The sequence below is a fragment of the Zalophus californianus genome, chromosome 4 (assembly GCF_009762305.2).
Source record: "Zalophus californianus isolate mZalCal1 chromosome 4, mZalCal1.pri.v2, whole genome shotgun sequence".
Taxonomy (NCBI): domain Eukaryota; kingdom Metazoa; phylum Chordata; class Mammalia; order Carnivora; family Otariidae; genus Zalophus; species Zalophus californianus.
Genome location: NC_045598.1, coordinates 104,212,955 through 104,227,467, shown reverse-complemented (window position 1 = coordinate 104,227,467; position 14,513 = coordinate 104,212,955). Strand labels below are relative to the sequence as shown.

The following is a 14,513-nucleotide window of genomic DNA, read 5'->3' as shown; positions in this document are numbered from 1 at the left end:
TGGCCGTGACGTCACCCGCCCTGCCGTCACCCATTGGCTTGGGCAGAATCCTCCCTACCCCCGCCCACCCGCCTCGCTCAGTCTACTTTCCAGTTGGCCAACAGTCTTCCCTACCTTGTTTTTCCTTTCTTTTCGGCCGGCGGGGGAGGCCCATTTGGGTTCATAACCGTGTCAGAATGTTGTTCCTCCTCGGCCTTTCGCCCCCGTAGAACACCGCTCCGCACCCCCTTCCTTCCCACGCTGTCTCCCCAACTCAACCTCAATCTTGCGTTTGCTCCCCGTCCCCCAAAACGCCTTGTGACCTTTGAGGAGCCCCCTCGTTCGTCTGACGGATCTTTTTTCCCGCCTGCCGGTAGTTTTCAGATTGGAAAGTTGTCTCACCCACGCCCGCCGCCCGCCGCCCGCCGCCCGCCGCCCGCCGCCCGCCGCCCGCCGCCCGCCGCCCGCCGCCCCTCGAGCGCAAGATCCCGCCTCCAGAAACCGAAGTGCGGACCTGGACCGCCGCTGCGAGGGCGGTCCCTCTCTTTTACTGGACTAAGACAGCCGACTGCGTTAAGCCAAGGACCAGGTCCGCCCCACTCCCGGGAAACTGTCCGCTCCCCCGCTAGCTGGGGACGCACGTGTGTGTTGGGCAAAGGCCTCGGGAACGCGGCGAGCGGCGCACTCAGCACCCACTCCTGAGACGGGAGTCTGGGGGCCGCCTAACACTACTCAGGACAGGACCCAATCGACCGTGGCTGCACCCAAAGAGGTTCGGCCCCTCTACCAAACACCGAAGATGGCCGAGCGCTCGGGGCTCGACACGCCGCACCTCTGTGGGGGCTCGGCCTACTACTTGGCAAAGACGGAACGGAAAAGACTGACTACTGTTAACAACTCTTTATTTGAGGCAGTGGGTGGCTCTTAAAAGAGCCTTTGATTTCACAGTTGCCCCCTTCGAGACCAGGGCTGGCGGGGTTTGCGGACGCCGGCCTCACTTGCCCTTTGCCTTGTGGTGACTCTCCGTCTTCTTAGGGAGCAACACGGCCTGGATGTTGGGCAGAACGCCGCCCTGGGCGATGGTGACTTTGCCCAACAGCTTGTTCAGCTCCTCGTCGTTGCGGATGGCCAGCTGGAGGTGGCGGGGGATGATGCGCGTCTTCTTGTTGTCTCGGGCCGCGTTCCCCGCCAGCTCCAGGATTTCCGCCGTCAGGTACTCCAGCACCGCCGCCATGTACACCGGCGCGCCGGCCCCGACCCGCTCGGCGTAGTTGCCCTTGCGCAGCAGGCGGTGCACCCGGCCCACCGGGAACTGCAGGCCAGCGCGGGACGAGCGCGACTTGGCCTTGGCACGAGCCTTGCCTCCTTGTTTGCCACGACCAGACATGACAGCGACACCCGCGGCCAACACCTCCCGCTTGACGACCGAAAAAGTCGCCGCAGAGCGCCCCACTTCACCCTTTTATAGGCAGAACCCGGATTGTCTACGGAGCACTTCGATTGGCTCAAGCAGATCTTTGTCCTGACGGCCAATAGGGTGGCTCGGCCAGAATCCGCTTATTTACATAATCTCGTCGCCCGCGCCCGAGCGCCGCCGAAAAATCGCGAATCACGACGCGGCGTAACCAGAGCCTTAATTTGCCTACGGCCTCTTTAAGTACCGAGGCGCTTCCGGTAGCCTGGGCCTTGCTGTGCTGCGTGCGTTTCTGCTCCGTTCTTGGTCTGTCACTATGCCCGAGCCGGCAAAATCCGCTCCCGCGCCCAAGAAGGGCTCCAAGAAAGCGGTCACCAAAGCCCAGAAGAAGGACGGCAAGAAGCGCAAACGCAGCCGCAAGGAGAGTTACTCCATCTACGTGTACAAGGTGCTCAAGCAGGTGCACCCCGACACCGGCATCTCGTCCAAGGCCATGGGCATCATGAACTCCTTCGTCAACGACATCTTCGAGCGCATCGCCGGCGAGGCCTCCCGCCTGGCGCATTACAACAAGCGCTCGACCATCACGTCCCGGGAGATCCAGACGGCCGTGCGCCTGCTGCTGCCCGGCGAGCTGGCCAAGCACGCCGTGTCCGAGGGCACCAAGGCGGTCACCAAGTACACCAGCTCCAAGTGAGTCCCTGCCGGGACACGGCGCTCGCACGGGTCGCCGGTCGCTTCACTCCAAAGGCTCTTTTCAGAGCCACCCACCTTCTCGGTGAAAGAAGCTGTTTTCTCTCTATTCAAAATTTCTTCTCTTTTAGTACCACTTAATTTCCTTAGTCGATGTCAGCATTTTCCCTTGGAGGACATGCAAGGAACCCAAGAAGGAACTGATTCTTTAGCATAGTGGAGAGCTAGGTAGAGTATGTGTATTTTTTGAAAAGTAACAGCTCTAACAGTGAAACGGTTAATGATGCGTGGCAGTCAACTTGTCTCAATCAAGATTGTAGAAATTAGTGTTAAAAGAGTGTTTACTGTAAAGCAATTAGATTGGATCTGTACTTTGTAATTGCATTTTTCTTGCTCTGGAAGATATATGTGTTTGTAAAAATGCAAAGCAGTGCTTTTGAAACCATGCCCGTCACGTATTAGTAAACCTTTACTGTGTCCCTCGGTATCTTGATTCTGTCGTTGACGTAATTCCTAGTTTACATACCTCCCCTGTCCCAGTTTGGTATTCTTTTCAGGTACATGGAATCAGTATGTACTTACTGTTCAAATTGGAGACGTTAAATTGTTAGAATAAGATAATAAGGCCACTTATTTACAATAAACCGTTTTTGCTCAGGTGTTGAGAATTTACACAATTCTCCATAGTTGTAGTTTTGCTATTTTACAATCTGGATAAGGAAGGAAGCAGGAAAGAGGGTTTATAGATGTTCAGGGATTTCCAGATCCTGGGCCTGCTAATCACAAAATGTCCAGAAACTTACATTGTTAAAACTGTTAAGTCTTAAAAATGTTTGTCACTTGCTTGGAAGTGACATTCATTCTCTTCCTCTCTGAAAATAGTCACTAAATATTAGAGAATAAAAAGGGCTTTCTCCATTTTTGAGACTAGATGTTTAAAAGCAGTGCTTCTTAAAACAGTCCAAAGGCCATACGACCCTGAATCAGTTTATCCCTAAAGCCACACATATTTCCTCCAAACCCAGATCATGGGCACTGGAGGTGAGAGGCCAGGATGAACAACCTCTGGAACACTCCAGGTGATTCACATGTTTGATAACCACTGACATACTGGCTATGTAGTTGCGGTATTACTTGGTAAAAACCTGTTGGCAGTTTTCGGTCACCACCCAGATAGTTCTTTCTTTTTCCTAAATTGTCCTTTCCCAGAACTGTTTTTAATACTACATACAAAATTCGTTTCATTTATTCCTTCATTAATTCAGGGCACCAGATATAGCATAGGACTTTGCCTTTCTACCTTTATTAGTGTTTGAAAACACATTTTAAAAGAGGTTAAGAAAACAGAAGATAAGGTACTAAAATAAATCTGTAAAACTAAAACTTCCTGGAAAAAAAATGTCAACACTGCAGGGGTCCTAGCCCATCCCCTTGCATAAACTCTTTTTCTCATGTACGTTCATAAAATCCCAAATATTCTCCAGCATGATTTTTATTACCTCCTGTCTGCCCTGCCCAATTAAAGAACAATAACTTATTTCTAATTCTAGTAGAATTAGAATTCTACTAATTCTAAATTAGTAGAATTTAGGATTCTACTAAATCCCTCCCTTCTTTCCAATGGTTAGACCCCAGGAAACATTTTCCTGCTTTTGCACGTGCCTTTGCTTGATCTACTAAGAGATTAGGCAGAAGGCTGAAACGTGGAGATGGGGAGGAGAAAAGAAAATAGAGGAAGGTTTGAGTTTACAGGGAGGAATATAATGAAAACATTTTAAGAAGCACACAGGATGTTGGGCACATGCCATAATTACATGTTGGGGAGGTAGTCCTTACATTTGGTTCTGAGGATTCTCTGAATATGGGTAGGAAAGCCAAAAACAGCTAATTCTTAAAGGTGGAGGTGGCTCAGTGTAACTATATTATCTATCAATCGTTCCCTTTAGCACCAAAATTTACACTTACAAGTGTGACATCTGTTCAGGCTCCACTATGACTATTTGTGCACACCATTTCCTGCAATAGAGGAGAGGGGGGAAAACATATTTGTACCCTCAGATAAGTAAAACATGCTGGGGATGCAGTAGTAAACAGACAAGAAAAAGTCCCTGTCCACATAAAGCTACATGTTAGTTGGTGGATGCTGAAAACAAGTAAATGAAAGAAATGTATAATAGTATAATATTCAGGGAATGATATGTGCTATGAAGTACAACAATATGGAATACAGTGTTGACAACAGGTCTGATCAGTTAATATTTGAGCAGAGGCCTGAATAAAGATAGTGAGCCATAGCCTATATTGGAGAAGAGTAGTCTAAGAACTGGAAAACAAGTGCAAAGGTCCTGAGGCAGGCACAAGTTTGGGGAGTTCAATAAATAAGCAATGCTAGTATGGCTGAAACACAGCCAGCAAAGGAAATATCTGCAGGGAGAAGAGATCAGGGAGGTAGTTGAGGATCAGATCATGTAGGCCATAGAGAGGCCTCATAGGCCAAAAGATTTTGTCTTTTATTCTAAATGAGTTGAAGTGCCTTTGGAGAGTTTGATCAGGGTAATGACATTATTTGACTTGTTTTTTTTAAAGCTCCCCCAGGATGCTATGTTAAAAAATAGACTAGGAGAGCAAGAGTAGTAGCAGGAGAGAGAGAGGTGGTATCAGTGGAGATCTGAGAAATAGTGAAGATATATTTTAATTGAAACTGATGAACTGAATGTAGGTTATGACAGGAGAAGAATAAAGGATTAATTGCAGGTGTTTGGACAGAACACTCAGAAAGAGCTGCTATTTACTGACATGAGTGACGAGTAGGTTTGGAGGGAGAAATCCAAGAGTACTGTTTTGGACAAAATTGTGACTCCTGGTAGCTATCCGAGCAGAAATATCAAGTAGGAACCAGATAGGAAAGATCAAATTCCTGAATGGGAATATGAAATACGATAATCTGGAGTTCAGGGAAGAGAAAGGGGTTAGGTGTAGAAAGTCTGATTCTTGCTCTTTTGTAGATGATCTACCATCTTTTTCTGAAAGCACTTAGAATCACTATAACATGTCAAGATATATTCTCTCCCTGGAAATAACTTAGCTTCGGGCTCAGTATTTGACGAAACTCCCCTATCCAACTTCAGTTTCAATCTCAGACTTCAGAAGACAGAATAACCAAGTGTCTAAGCCAATGTGATTTGAGCATCCTTGGACTAGTACAATCACTTAAGTCACTATTATCTTTAATGAGTAGAGCAAGTATGATGAGCAAAAGATAACATTCAGAGTTCTTCTAGTTAATAGATGGATGATCACTCTCAAACATACATTAGCCCTTTAATGAGGTGAAAAATCTTATATGTTCATGTTGAAATTGTATCAGCATAGATTTTATTGCAAAAATAAAATGGATCATAATGTCTATGAAAGCTGTTTCTGTAGTATTTAAAGTCTTTAATCATAATTTTTAAAAAATTTCTCAAGGAGGGGGGAGTTCAAACCTACAGAAAAATTGAAAAAATAGTAGATCTTCAACCATATCTTCATCTAGAGTCACCAGTTGTTACTATTTACCGCATTTGCTTTATCACTTTTCATGCACACTTATACATTTTCTGAACAATTTGAAAATAAGTTGTAAACATCTTGACACTTGTCCCTAAACACTTTAGTGTGTCTCCCTTAAAAATAGACATTCTCCTATATAACTACATACCATTATTACATGCAACATATTTAATACTGACTTAATAATATTGTTATACAAAATCCATATTCAAATTTCTTCAATTGTGAAAAAAATATCCTATATATAGCTGTTGTATTAGTTTCCATGGCCTAATTGGAAATAGCCTTTGCAGTTGTAAGAAATTACAGTCGATCCTTTTTTTGTGTGTGTGAAGGGTTTTTTGTTTGTTTAATACAGCTGAAAAGAATGCATATACAAAGAATTGAGACATGAGAAAGCATTGGTTCAACACTAATGAATCTACAAGAATTAGGATTTGGGGAAGGTGGAGATTACCTAAACATTTTCAAAAATTGGAAACTGCAACCAAAATAAGTGGATAAAATCCCTATTAACACTTATGAAGAGTCTTCATAAGACTCCATGACTTTTTTATTAAACTAGAGAACCTTAACTAGCTACTCTAGGGTTCCTCATGTGCAAAACAGAAATAAGGGGATTCCCCTGACTGGTCCCTATGTTGTTAAATGTTCTCCCCACCCCCACCCCCAGCTTCTTCATGAGGGAGGTCTCCATCCTCCCAACTTGAAAGAAGATGTGCATAATTCCATAGACATCTGTCTCCTAGGGCCACCCCTCACATTTCCTCCATTTACCAGGTCTTCAGTTGTGTTCTAGGAACACCACATCATACACTATGCTAAGCATATAGGACAATGACTGACAGGGAAAAAAAATGTTTTTTAATGATGTACTCAATCCATTTGGTGTATTTCAAAAGGTGCAATACTTTTCTTCATTTATCAATGAAAGAAGTTAGAAATTAACTTTAAAAAAAATCAGCAAATGGCAAACAAATTTCCTTGAAAGTCACAGTCACATATATAGTGCATCCTAGAAAAGAGGAGGGGCAAGCAGGTTCCACCCACTTTCATGAGTTTCATCAAATACTGGACCTACTCAAGGGTAAAGAGAAAAGGCAACTTTCAAAAAGGAGTCTGTTATTATTAAATGAGGCATTTACTATACTTCCTACCTAAGAGCACCAGTTGGGGAACAAGTTTTCTAAACAAGATCTAGGAAGTGGAATGTGGAATCAATCCATCCTCCTCTCCTTAAGGGCTGTCCAGTGGTTAATGAATTTAAAAGAACATGACTAAATAAGAACAAACCCCCCCACACACTCCCCGCATCCCATACCTCCCCACAAAAAAAGGAGGGGGGAGGAAAATTAAAAGAAAAAAAAAAACCTAAATGTCTCAGATCATTCTCCAGAGTGAATGGAGTCCCGGAGCATCTTCAACAACCCGAATTAGTCTGTTACAGAGTCATCACAAGCATGCCTTGCTTTTAAACGAAACAAAAATTTTTTTGAAACAAAACAAAAACTAGTACTAATCACTTTTCTGACAATACACAATTACTCAAATTAACTAGTACAGAGAGGGGGAAGGGGACCATACCTACAGGCCTTGTCTCACACGAGTGCATGTAGGTAGGTGCAGGGTATTTGTCATTATTGCAAAAACAAATTTTAATCTTTAATCTTTAGTTTGATTTAACATTGCTTTTAGTATGATTCTGAGCCCAGCTGTGTGGAAAGGGCTCTGGAGAGATGTTCACAGCAGCACACACCCTGCGGTTCTTCTTTGGTTTGGGAGGCTCCAGGGCAGCCAATATTGCTTCGTCACATACATTCTTTTTTTTTTTTTAAGATTTATTTATTTATTTTGCGAGAATGAGAAAGAGAGAGAGAGAGAGAGTACATAAGAGGGGGGAGAGAGGGAGAAGCAGGCTCCTCGCTGAGCAGGGAGCCCAATGCGGGACTCAATCCCGGGACTCCAGGATCATGACCTGAGCCAAAGGCCGCCCAACCAACTGAGCCACCCAGGCGCCCCTCGTCAAATACATTCTTTAGGCCTCTCTGTGCGAGTGCAGAACACTCCGCATACTTGACTGCCTTTGGGTCAGGGGCCGGCTTTTCAGCAGTCTCTAGAGTGATAAGCTTCTGTTTGTTCTTGGCAAGTTTCTCAATCGTAGAGGGATCATCTCAGAGATCAATTTGGGTCCCAACAAGCAAGAACGAGTCTTTGGACAATGGTGAGTTATCTCACCCACTTTTCTTTCACATTTTCAAATGAGGATGGTGAGACCACTGAAAAACAGACTAGAAATACATCTGTGGATAACTCCGTGATCTAATCTGTCATAATCCTCTTGCCCTGAAGTATCAAAAAGTCCAAGAGTATATGGCTCTACACCAATCATAACTGTGACTGTATAGTTGTCAAAAACAGTCAGTACATACTCATGGAGATTTGTTTGTCGTGTAGGATATCAGGAGACATGTTTTACCAACGGCACCATCACCCACAACAACACAATTGTCTGCATTGCTGCAACAGTTTTGTATCCACTTTAAATATTTCAAATTCGATGATGACCTCAGCTTCTCTGCCGGGGTGTTGGCAGCACTGCCTACAGTTGATCCTGAACAACAACGGGTTTGGGGCACTGACCCCTGGGCAGTTGAAAATCTGCATATAAATTTTGATTCCCTCCAAACTACTATAAGACTACTGTTGACTGGAAAGAAGGCTTTCTGATAACATCAGTCATTAACACATAGTTTGCATGCTATATGTATTATATACTATTTTCTTACAATAAAGTAGGCTAAAGAAAAGACAATGTTATTAAGAAAATCATACGGAAAATACATTTAGAGTCCTGTGCTGTGTTTATAAAAAAAAAAAATGTGTACAAGTGGACCTGTGCAGTTCAAATGTGTTGTTCAAAGGTCAATTAACTGTATTACAAACTTTGTGGCTTAAAACACACATGTATTCTCTTACAGTTCTGGAGAGCAGAAATTCAAAAGCGGTTTCGCCAAGTGGAAACCAACCAAGACTGTGCTCTCTCCAAAGGCTCTAGGGAGAGACTCCATTTCCATGCATCTTCCAGCTTCTGGGCGGGGGGGCAGCTTTCTCTGCTCATGGTCCCTTCTTTCCTCTTCAAAGCCAGCATCATATCATCTTCAAATTTCTCTCTGCTTTCATCACCTTTTTCCTCCCTTGTCCTTTCTACTTTACTCTGATAAGGGCCTTGGTGATTACATTTGGGGCTCACCCAAATAATTGAGGATAATCTTCCTATTTCAAAATCATATCAGTAAATTCCCCTTTGCCATATAAGACAACATTCACAGATTCTAGGGACTTAGATGTGGACATATTTGGGGGCCATGTTCAGCTTACCATAGCTGTTGACTACTGTTATGGGTTGAATTTTGTCCTCTAAAAAGATATGTTGAAATCTAACTCCCGGGTGCCTTAGAATGTGGCCTTATATGGAAGTAGGGTCTTTGCAGAGCCGTACAGGCATACCTCTGACATATTGTGGGTTAGGTTCCAGACCACCACAATAAAGCAAATACTGCAATAAAGCACGTCAAATGAAATTGGTTACTCACTGCATATAAAAGTTATGTTTACACTATATTAAGTGTGCAATAGCATTATGTCAAAAAACCCCAATATATGTACCTTAATTACAAAATATTTTATTGATAAAAAATGCTAACAATCATATGGGCTTTCAGCAAGCTGTAATCACTGATCACAGATCACCATAACAATAATACTGAAAAGTTTGAAATATTGTGAGAATTACCAAAATGTGACAGAGACACTAAGTGAGCAAATGGTGTTGGAAAAATGGCGCCAATGGACTTGCTCCGCATAGGGTTGCTGCAAGCCTTCAATTCGTAAAAAATGCAGTATCCGTAAAGCCCAATAAAATGAGATATGCCTGTAATCAATTTAAAATGAGGTCATTAGGGTGGGCCCTAATCCCATGTGACTAGTGTCTTTATGAAAATGTAGAAACACACAGGAAGAAAACTGAACCAGAAGCCAGAGTTATGCTGTCACATGCTAAAAAATAGCGCTACCAGAAGCTGAAAAAGAAGGGAGGATTCTCCTTGAGAGCCTTCAGAGGGACAGGGCTCTGGCAACACCTTGCCTTCGAATTCCTAGCCTCCAGAACTATGGCAGAAAAAAATCTCTATTGTTTTAAGCCACTCAGTTTCTGGTCCTTTGTTATGGCAGCCCTGAGACACACAAATACTAAAATTTTTAGTGATAGAATTACATTGTTTAACTTTATAAATAAAATCTCAGATTTCTTTAAATCCCAGACATTCCTTCTTGATAGTAATATTAACCTCTGGCTTTGGTGACATATTAATTATAACGCTTGGAGACTCAGTCCAAATGTGCAGTTGGAGCACCTCTATTTTTTTCCTATTTACCCCATTTGGCCTCTTTGAGACCTTTCAGGACAAAAGGTCTATCATCTTTTATGCTGGGAAATTATGTTGTTATTTCTCAAATATTTCAAGATTCAAATTAGTTTAAATAAAAGTATGTCAGATAAAGGGGCTTAACTGGATGTCTGACATTACAGCAGGGCTTCGAGGTTGGCTGAATTCCATGAGTGATTCAGTTCTCTGATTCTCCCCTGAGGATGTACCTTCCTCTAGTGTTGTCTGTAATTCTTCTTTACCTTCACACCCACAGAACACTCCATCCTCCTTTGCTCTTCAAAGCAAAGAAACTTGTCTCCCAAAAGATAAAAGCAATCTACATTTCCTTACTCAAGTTACTTCAATTTCTGAAATGTTTGTGCTCATCAGATCGGTCTAGATTCCTGAACTAATCAATGCACAAAGGGGTTTGGGATTACACTTAAACCAATCAGGCCAACCCTGTAAGATCTGTTTTCTGGAAAGCACGGGTGACAGTGGTTCTCAAATTTGCCTGCCCGTTAGAGTCACCTGGAGAGCTTTTAAAAAGTACCCAAGTGCAGACTGTTCCCCGAAACACTTAAATCAGAATTTCTGGGGGTGGCACCCAAGCATCAGTAGTTTTTAAAGTTCTCCAGCTGATTACAATGGACAGTCAGGTTTGAGCAGCACATAGGGATTAGGTGGACTCCTTAATGAAAATCAGGAAACTATTAGAAAAACCGGAGAAAAGTAAATGCTACATAGTCAGTAATATATACTATAGGACTATCAACTTCTAAGTTGTATTTCATGACAAACACAGAAGAAGAAATAAAGTCTTGAATACTTTAAGGAAACATAAGGAGAAATCGTCTGGAAGAATTAAGGTGATAGCCTTCCTCCCCACTGAGCTGTGTTTTTGTTTTTTGTTTTTTTTTTTTTTAGCAGTTTGATTCACTTTTATTTTATTATTTTTCTTTAAGAAAGCAAAATCCTGTGTTTGTGTTCTTTTCGCTGAGCCCTACGAGCAGCTCTCAGATTGCCAACTCCATATACCCACTTGAATGTCAAAAAGCTTCTTGAATTTAAATCACAACTCTGGATCACTCTTCAGTGCCCCAAACCACACCTCCTCCCCATACTCCATCCTAATTAACAGCACCAGATGTTCAGGGGTGTATGGGGGGCTCAGTTGGTTAAGCGTCTTAATTTCCAGTTCAGGTCATGCTCTCAGAGTGGGGGGCCATGGGGTTCAGTCCTGCCTCAGGCTCCCTGCTCAGGGGGGAGTCTGCTTGAGATTCTCTCCTCCTCCCTCCCTGTCTGCCCCACCCCACAGCATACACTTTCATATAAACAAATAAAAAAATATACACACAGCACCAGTTGTTCAAACCAAAATCTTAGGGGTTTTGCTCTTACATAATCTTATTCCTCACCGAAATCTAATTTTACCTCCAAAATATAATCCTAATTCCAACATATCTAACCATCACCATTATTATCACTGTATTCCAATCCAAAGTGTCTAGACTTCCTAGTGGTTCTCACACTTTAGCACCCATTGGAATCACCCAAAGGATCTTTTAACAGATTATTGGGGCCTGAAATTCTCACTTTTAATAGATTCTCAGGTAATGCTGACGCTGCTGATCTGGAGACCAGACTTCAGGAGTCACTGCTCTAATCCACAACACTACAAGAGCCTCTTACTTGGTTTTCTTGCTTCTACTGTGGACAGTCTAGGATCTATGACCCACTAAGCAACCAGAGTAATCTTTTTTAAGGTTAATGAGGTCATATTATGCAGATCCCTGCCTAAAACAATCCAAGATCCTAAAACTCAGAACCCTCAAATCAATCAACTTCCTTTTCATTTTCCCAGCCATATTGGGCTTTCTGCACCTCCAGCATTTCACTCTTTACTGCTTCAGAAATTACCCATTTTTTGTTCCCAGTGTGTGGAAATAGCCTTTAAATCGGACAAACTATTCTAAGTAACAATTTTGGGGGGAAATCACTATTACCATTTTAGGCAGGTTTTGTGGGTTTTGATTAGCGGTGGAGGAGCAGAGAGAAGGCACAACCATTAAGGGCTAATTCCTCCATCAAAATCAGCTTCACTTTCCCTAAACGGGGAATTTTCACATAAATGATTTAGTCAGGTGCTCGTGAATCAAGGATAGATACGGACTCGAGGAATTTGTTGGAACCAAATATAAAAGCTATCATTTCTTAGCAAACATAACTAAATATTTAAGTATCACCACCGTTTTACCAATTGGGAACACCATATGCTGGTGGTTTTATCCTTTACCGTGCATAAATAACTTTACCAAAAATCAACACAGCCTTTCTCAGTCTAACAACTTACTACACATGTTCTGCACACAGCAAAGCTTAACCCAGTTTCAAGAACAGTCCTCTCCGAAAAGCACAGCGCACCTATGCCCCTTTAGTTTTCCAATCTACCTAAAACAGATTTTGTCGCCTAACTGAAAAGAAAGAGACGGACATTTTAATTGAACACGCATGAATTTAATGTACTAGAAAAGAAGCCCAAAAAACAAACTACGAGCCATAACAACACGTGAACAGCTTCTTTCACCGAGAAGGTGGGTGGCTCTGAAAAGAGCCTTTGGAGTGAAGCGACCGGCGACCCGTGCGAGCGCCGTGTCCCGGCAGGGACTCACTTGGAGCTGGTGTACTTGGTGACCGCCTTGGTACCCTCGGACACGGCGTGCTTGGCCAGCTCGCCGGGCAGCAGCAGGCGCACGGCCGTCTGGATCTCCCGGGACGTGATAGTCGAGCGCTTGTTGTAATGCGCCAGGCGGGAGGCCTCGCCGGCGATGCGCTCGAAGATGTCGTTGACGAAGGAGTTCATGATGCCCATGGCCTTGGACGAGATGCCGGTGTCGGGGTGCACCTGCTTGAGCACCTTGTACACGTAGATGGAGTAACTCTCCTTGCGGCTGCGTTTGCGCTTCTTGCCGTCCTTCTTCTGGGCTTTGGTGACCGCTTTCTTGGAGCCCTTCTTGGGCGCGGGAGCGGATTTTGCCGGCTCGGGCATAGCGACAGACCAAGAACGGAGCAGAAACGCACGCAGCACAGCAAGGCCCAGGCTACCGGAAGCGCCTCGGTACTTAAAGAGGCCGTAGGCAAATTAAGGCTCTGGTTACGCCGCGTCGTGATTCGCGATTTTTCGGCGGCGCTCGGGCGCGGGCGACGAGATTATGTAAATAAGCGGATTCTGGCCGAGCCACCCTATTGGCCGTCAGGACAAAGATCTGCTTGAGCCAATCGAAGTGCTCCGTAGACAATCCGGGTTCTGCCTATAAAAGGGTGAAGTGGGGCGCTCTGCGGCGACTTTTTCGGTCGTCAAGCGGGAGGTGTTGGCCGCGGGTGTCGCTGTCATGTCTGGTCGTGGCAAACAAGGAGGCAAGGCTCGTGCCAAGGCCAAGTCGCGCTCGTCCCGCGCTGGCCTGCAGTTCCCGGTGGGCCGGGTGCACCGCCTGCTGCGCAAGGGCAACTACGCCGAGCGGGTCGGGGCCGGCGCGCCGGTGTACATGGCGGCGGTGCTGGAGTACCTGACGGCGGAAATCCTGGAGCTGGCGGGGAACGCGGCCCGAGACAACAAGAAGACGCGCATCATCCCCCGCCACCTCCAGCTGGCCATCCGCAACGACGAGGAGCTGAACAAGCTGTTGGGCAAAGTCACCATCGCCCAGGGCGGCGTTCTGCCCAACATCCAGGCCGTGTTGCTCCCTAAGAAGACGGAGAGTCACCACAAGGCAAAGGGCAAGTGAGGCCGGCGTCCGCAAACCCCGCCAGCCCTGGTCTCGAAGGGGGCAACTGTGAAATCAAAGGCTCTTTTAAGAGCCACCCACTGCCTCAAATAAAGAGTTGTTAACAGTAGTCAGTCTTTTCCGTTCCGTCTTTGCCAAGTAGTAGGCCGAGCCCCCACAGAGGTGCGGCGTGTCGAGCCCCGAGCGCTCGGCCATCTTCGTTGTTTGGTAGAGGGGCCGAACCTCTTTGGGTGCAGCCACGGTCGATTGGGTCCTGTCCTGAGTAGTGTTAGGCGGCCCCCAGACTCCCGTCTCAGGAGTGGGTGCTGAGTGCGCCGCTCGCCGCGTTCCCGAGGCCTTTGCCCAACACACACGTGCGTCCCCAGCTAGCGGGGGAGCGGACAGTTTCCCGGGAGTGGGGCGGACCTGGTCCTTGGCTTAACGCAGTCGGCTGTCTTAGTCCAGTAAAAGAGAGGGACCGCCCTCGCAGCGGCGGTCCAGGTCCGCACTTCGGTTTCTGGAGGCGGGATCTTGCGCTCGAGGGGCGGCGGGCGGCGGGCGGCGGGCGGCGGGCGGCGGGCGGCGGGCGGCGGGCGTGGGTGAGACAACTTTCCAATCTGAAAACTACCGGCAGGCGGGAAAAAAGATCCGTCAGACGAACGAGGGGGCTCCTCAAAGGTCACA

The 14,513-nt window shown here is 45.5% G+C and overlaps 4 protein-coding genes and 1 pseudogene across 4 annotated transcripts; 2 read left to right on the top strand and 3 right to left on the bottom strand.

Annotated features, from left to right (window-relative positions):
• Positions 1-864: 864 nt before the first annotated feature.
• On the bottom strand, positions 865-1,446 carry LOC113937781 (histone H2A type 2-A). Its single transcript, XM_027622608.2, has one exon. The coding sequence runs from the start codon at positions 1,364-1,366 to the stop codon at positions 974-976; it is 393 nt and encodes a 130-aa protein (XP_027478409.1). The 5' UTR covers positions 1,367-1,446; the 3' UTR covers positions 865-973.
• A 101-nt stretch (positions 1,447-1,547) lies between these two features.
• On the top strand, positions 1,548-5,473 carry LOC113937786 (histone H2B type 2-E). The gene has a single exon (XM_027622620.2). It carries the CDS (start codon positions 1,710-1,712, stop codon positions 2,088-2,090), a length of 381 nt encoding a protein of 126 aa, XP_027478421.1. The 5' UTR covers positions 1,548-1,709; the 3' UTR covers positions 2,091-5,473.
• On the bottom strand, positions 4,083-12,425 carry LOC113916680 (annotated as a pseudogene).
• Positions 12,426-12,570: 145 nt separating this feature from the next.
• LOC113909859 (histone H2B type 2-E) lies at positions 12,571-13,257 on the bottom strand. The gene has a single exon (XM_027571484.2). The coding sequence runs from the start codon at positions 13,112-13,114 to the stop codon at positions 12,734-12,736; it is 381 nt and encodes a 126-aa protein (XP_027427285.1). The 5' UTR covers positions 13,115-13,257; the 3' UTR covers positions 12,571-12,733.
• A 115-nt stretch (positions 13,258-13,372) lies between these two features.
• Positions 13,373-13,959, top strand: LOC113909855 (histone H2A type 2-A). The gene has a single exon (XM_027571471.2). It carries the CDS (start codon positions 13,458-13,460, stop codon positions 13,848-13,850), a length of 393 nt encoding a protein of 130 aa, XP_027427272.1. The 5' UTR covers positions 13,373-13,457; the 3' UTR covers positions 13,851-13,959.
• The last annotated feature ends 554 nt before the right edge of the window (positions 13,960-14,513 follow it).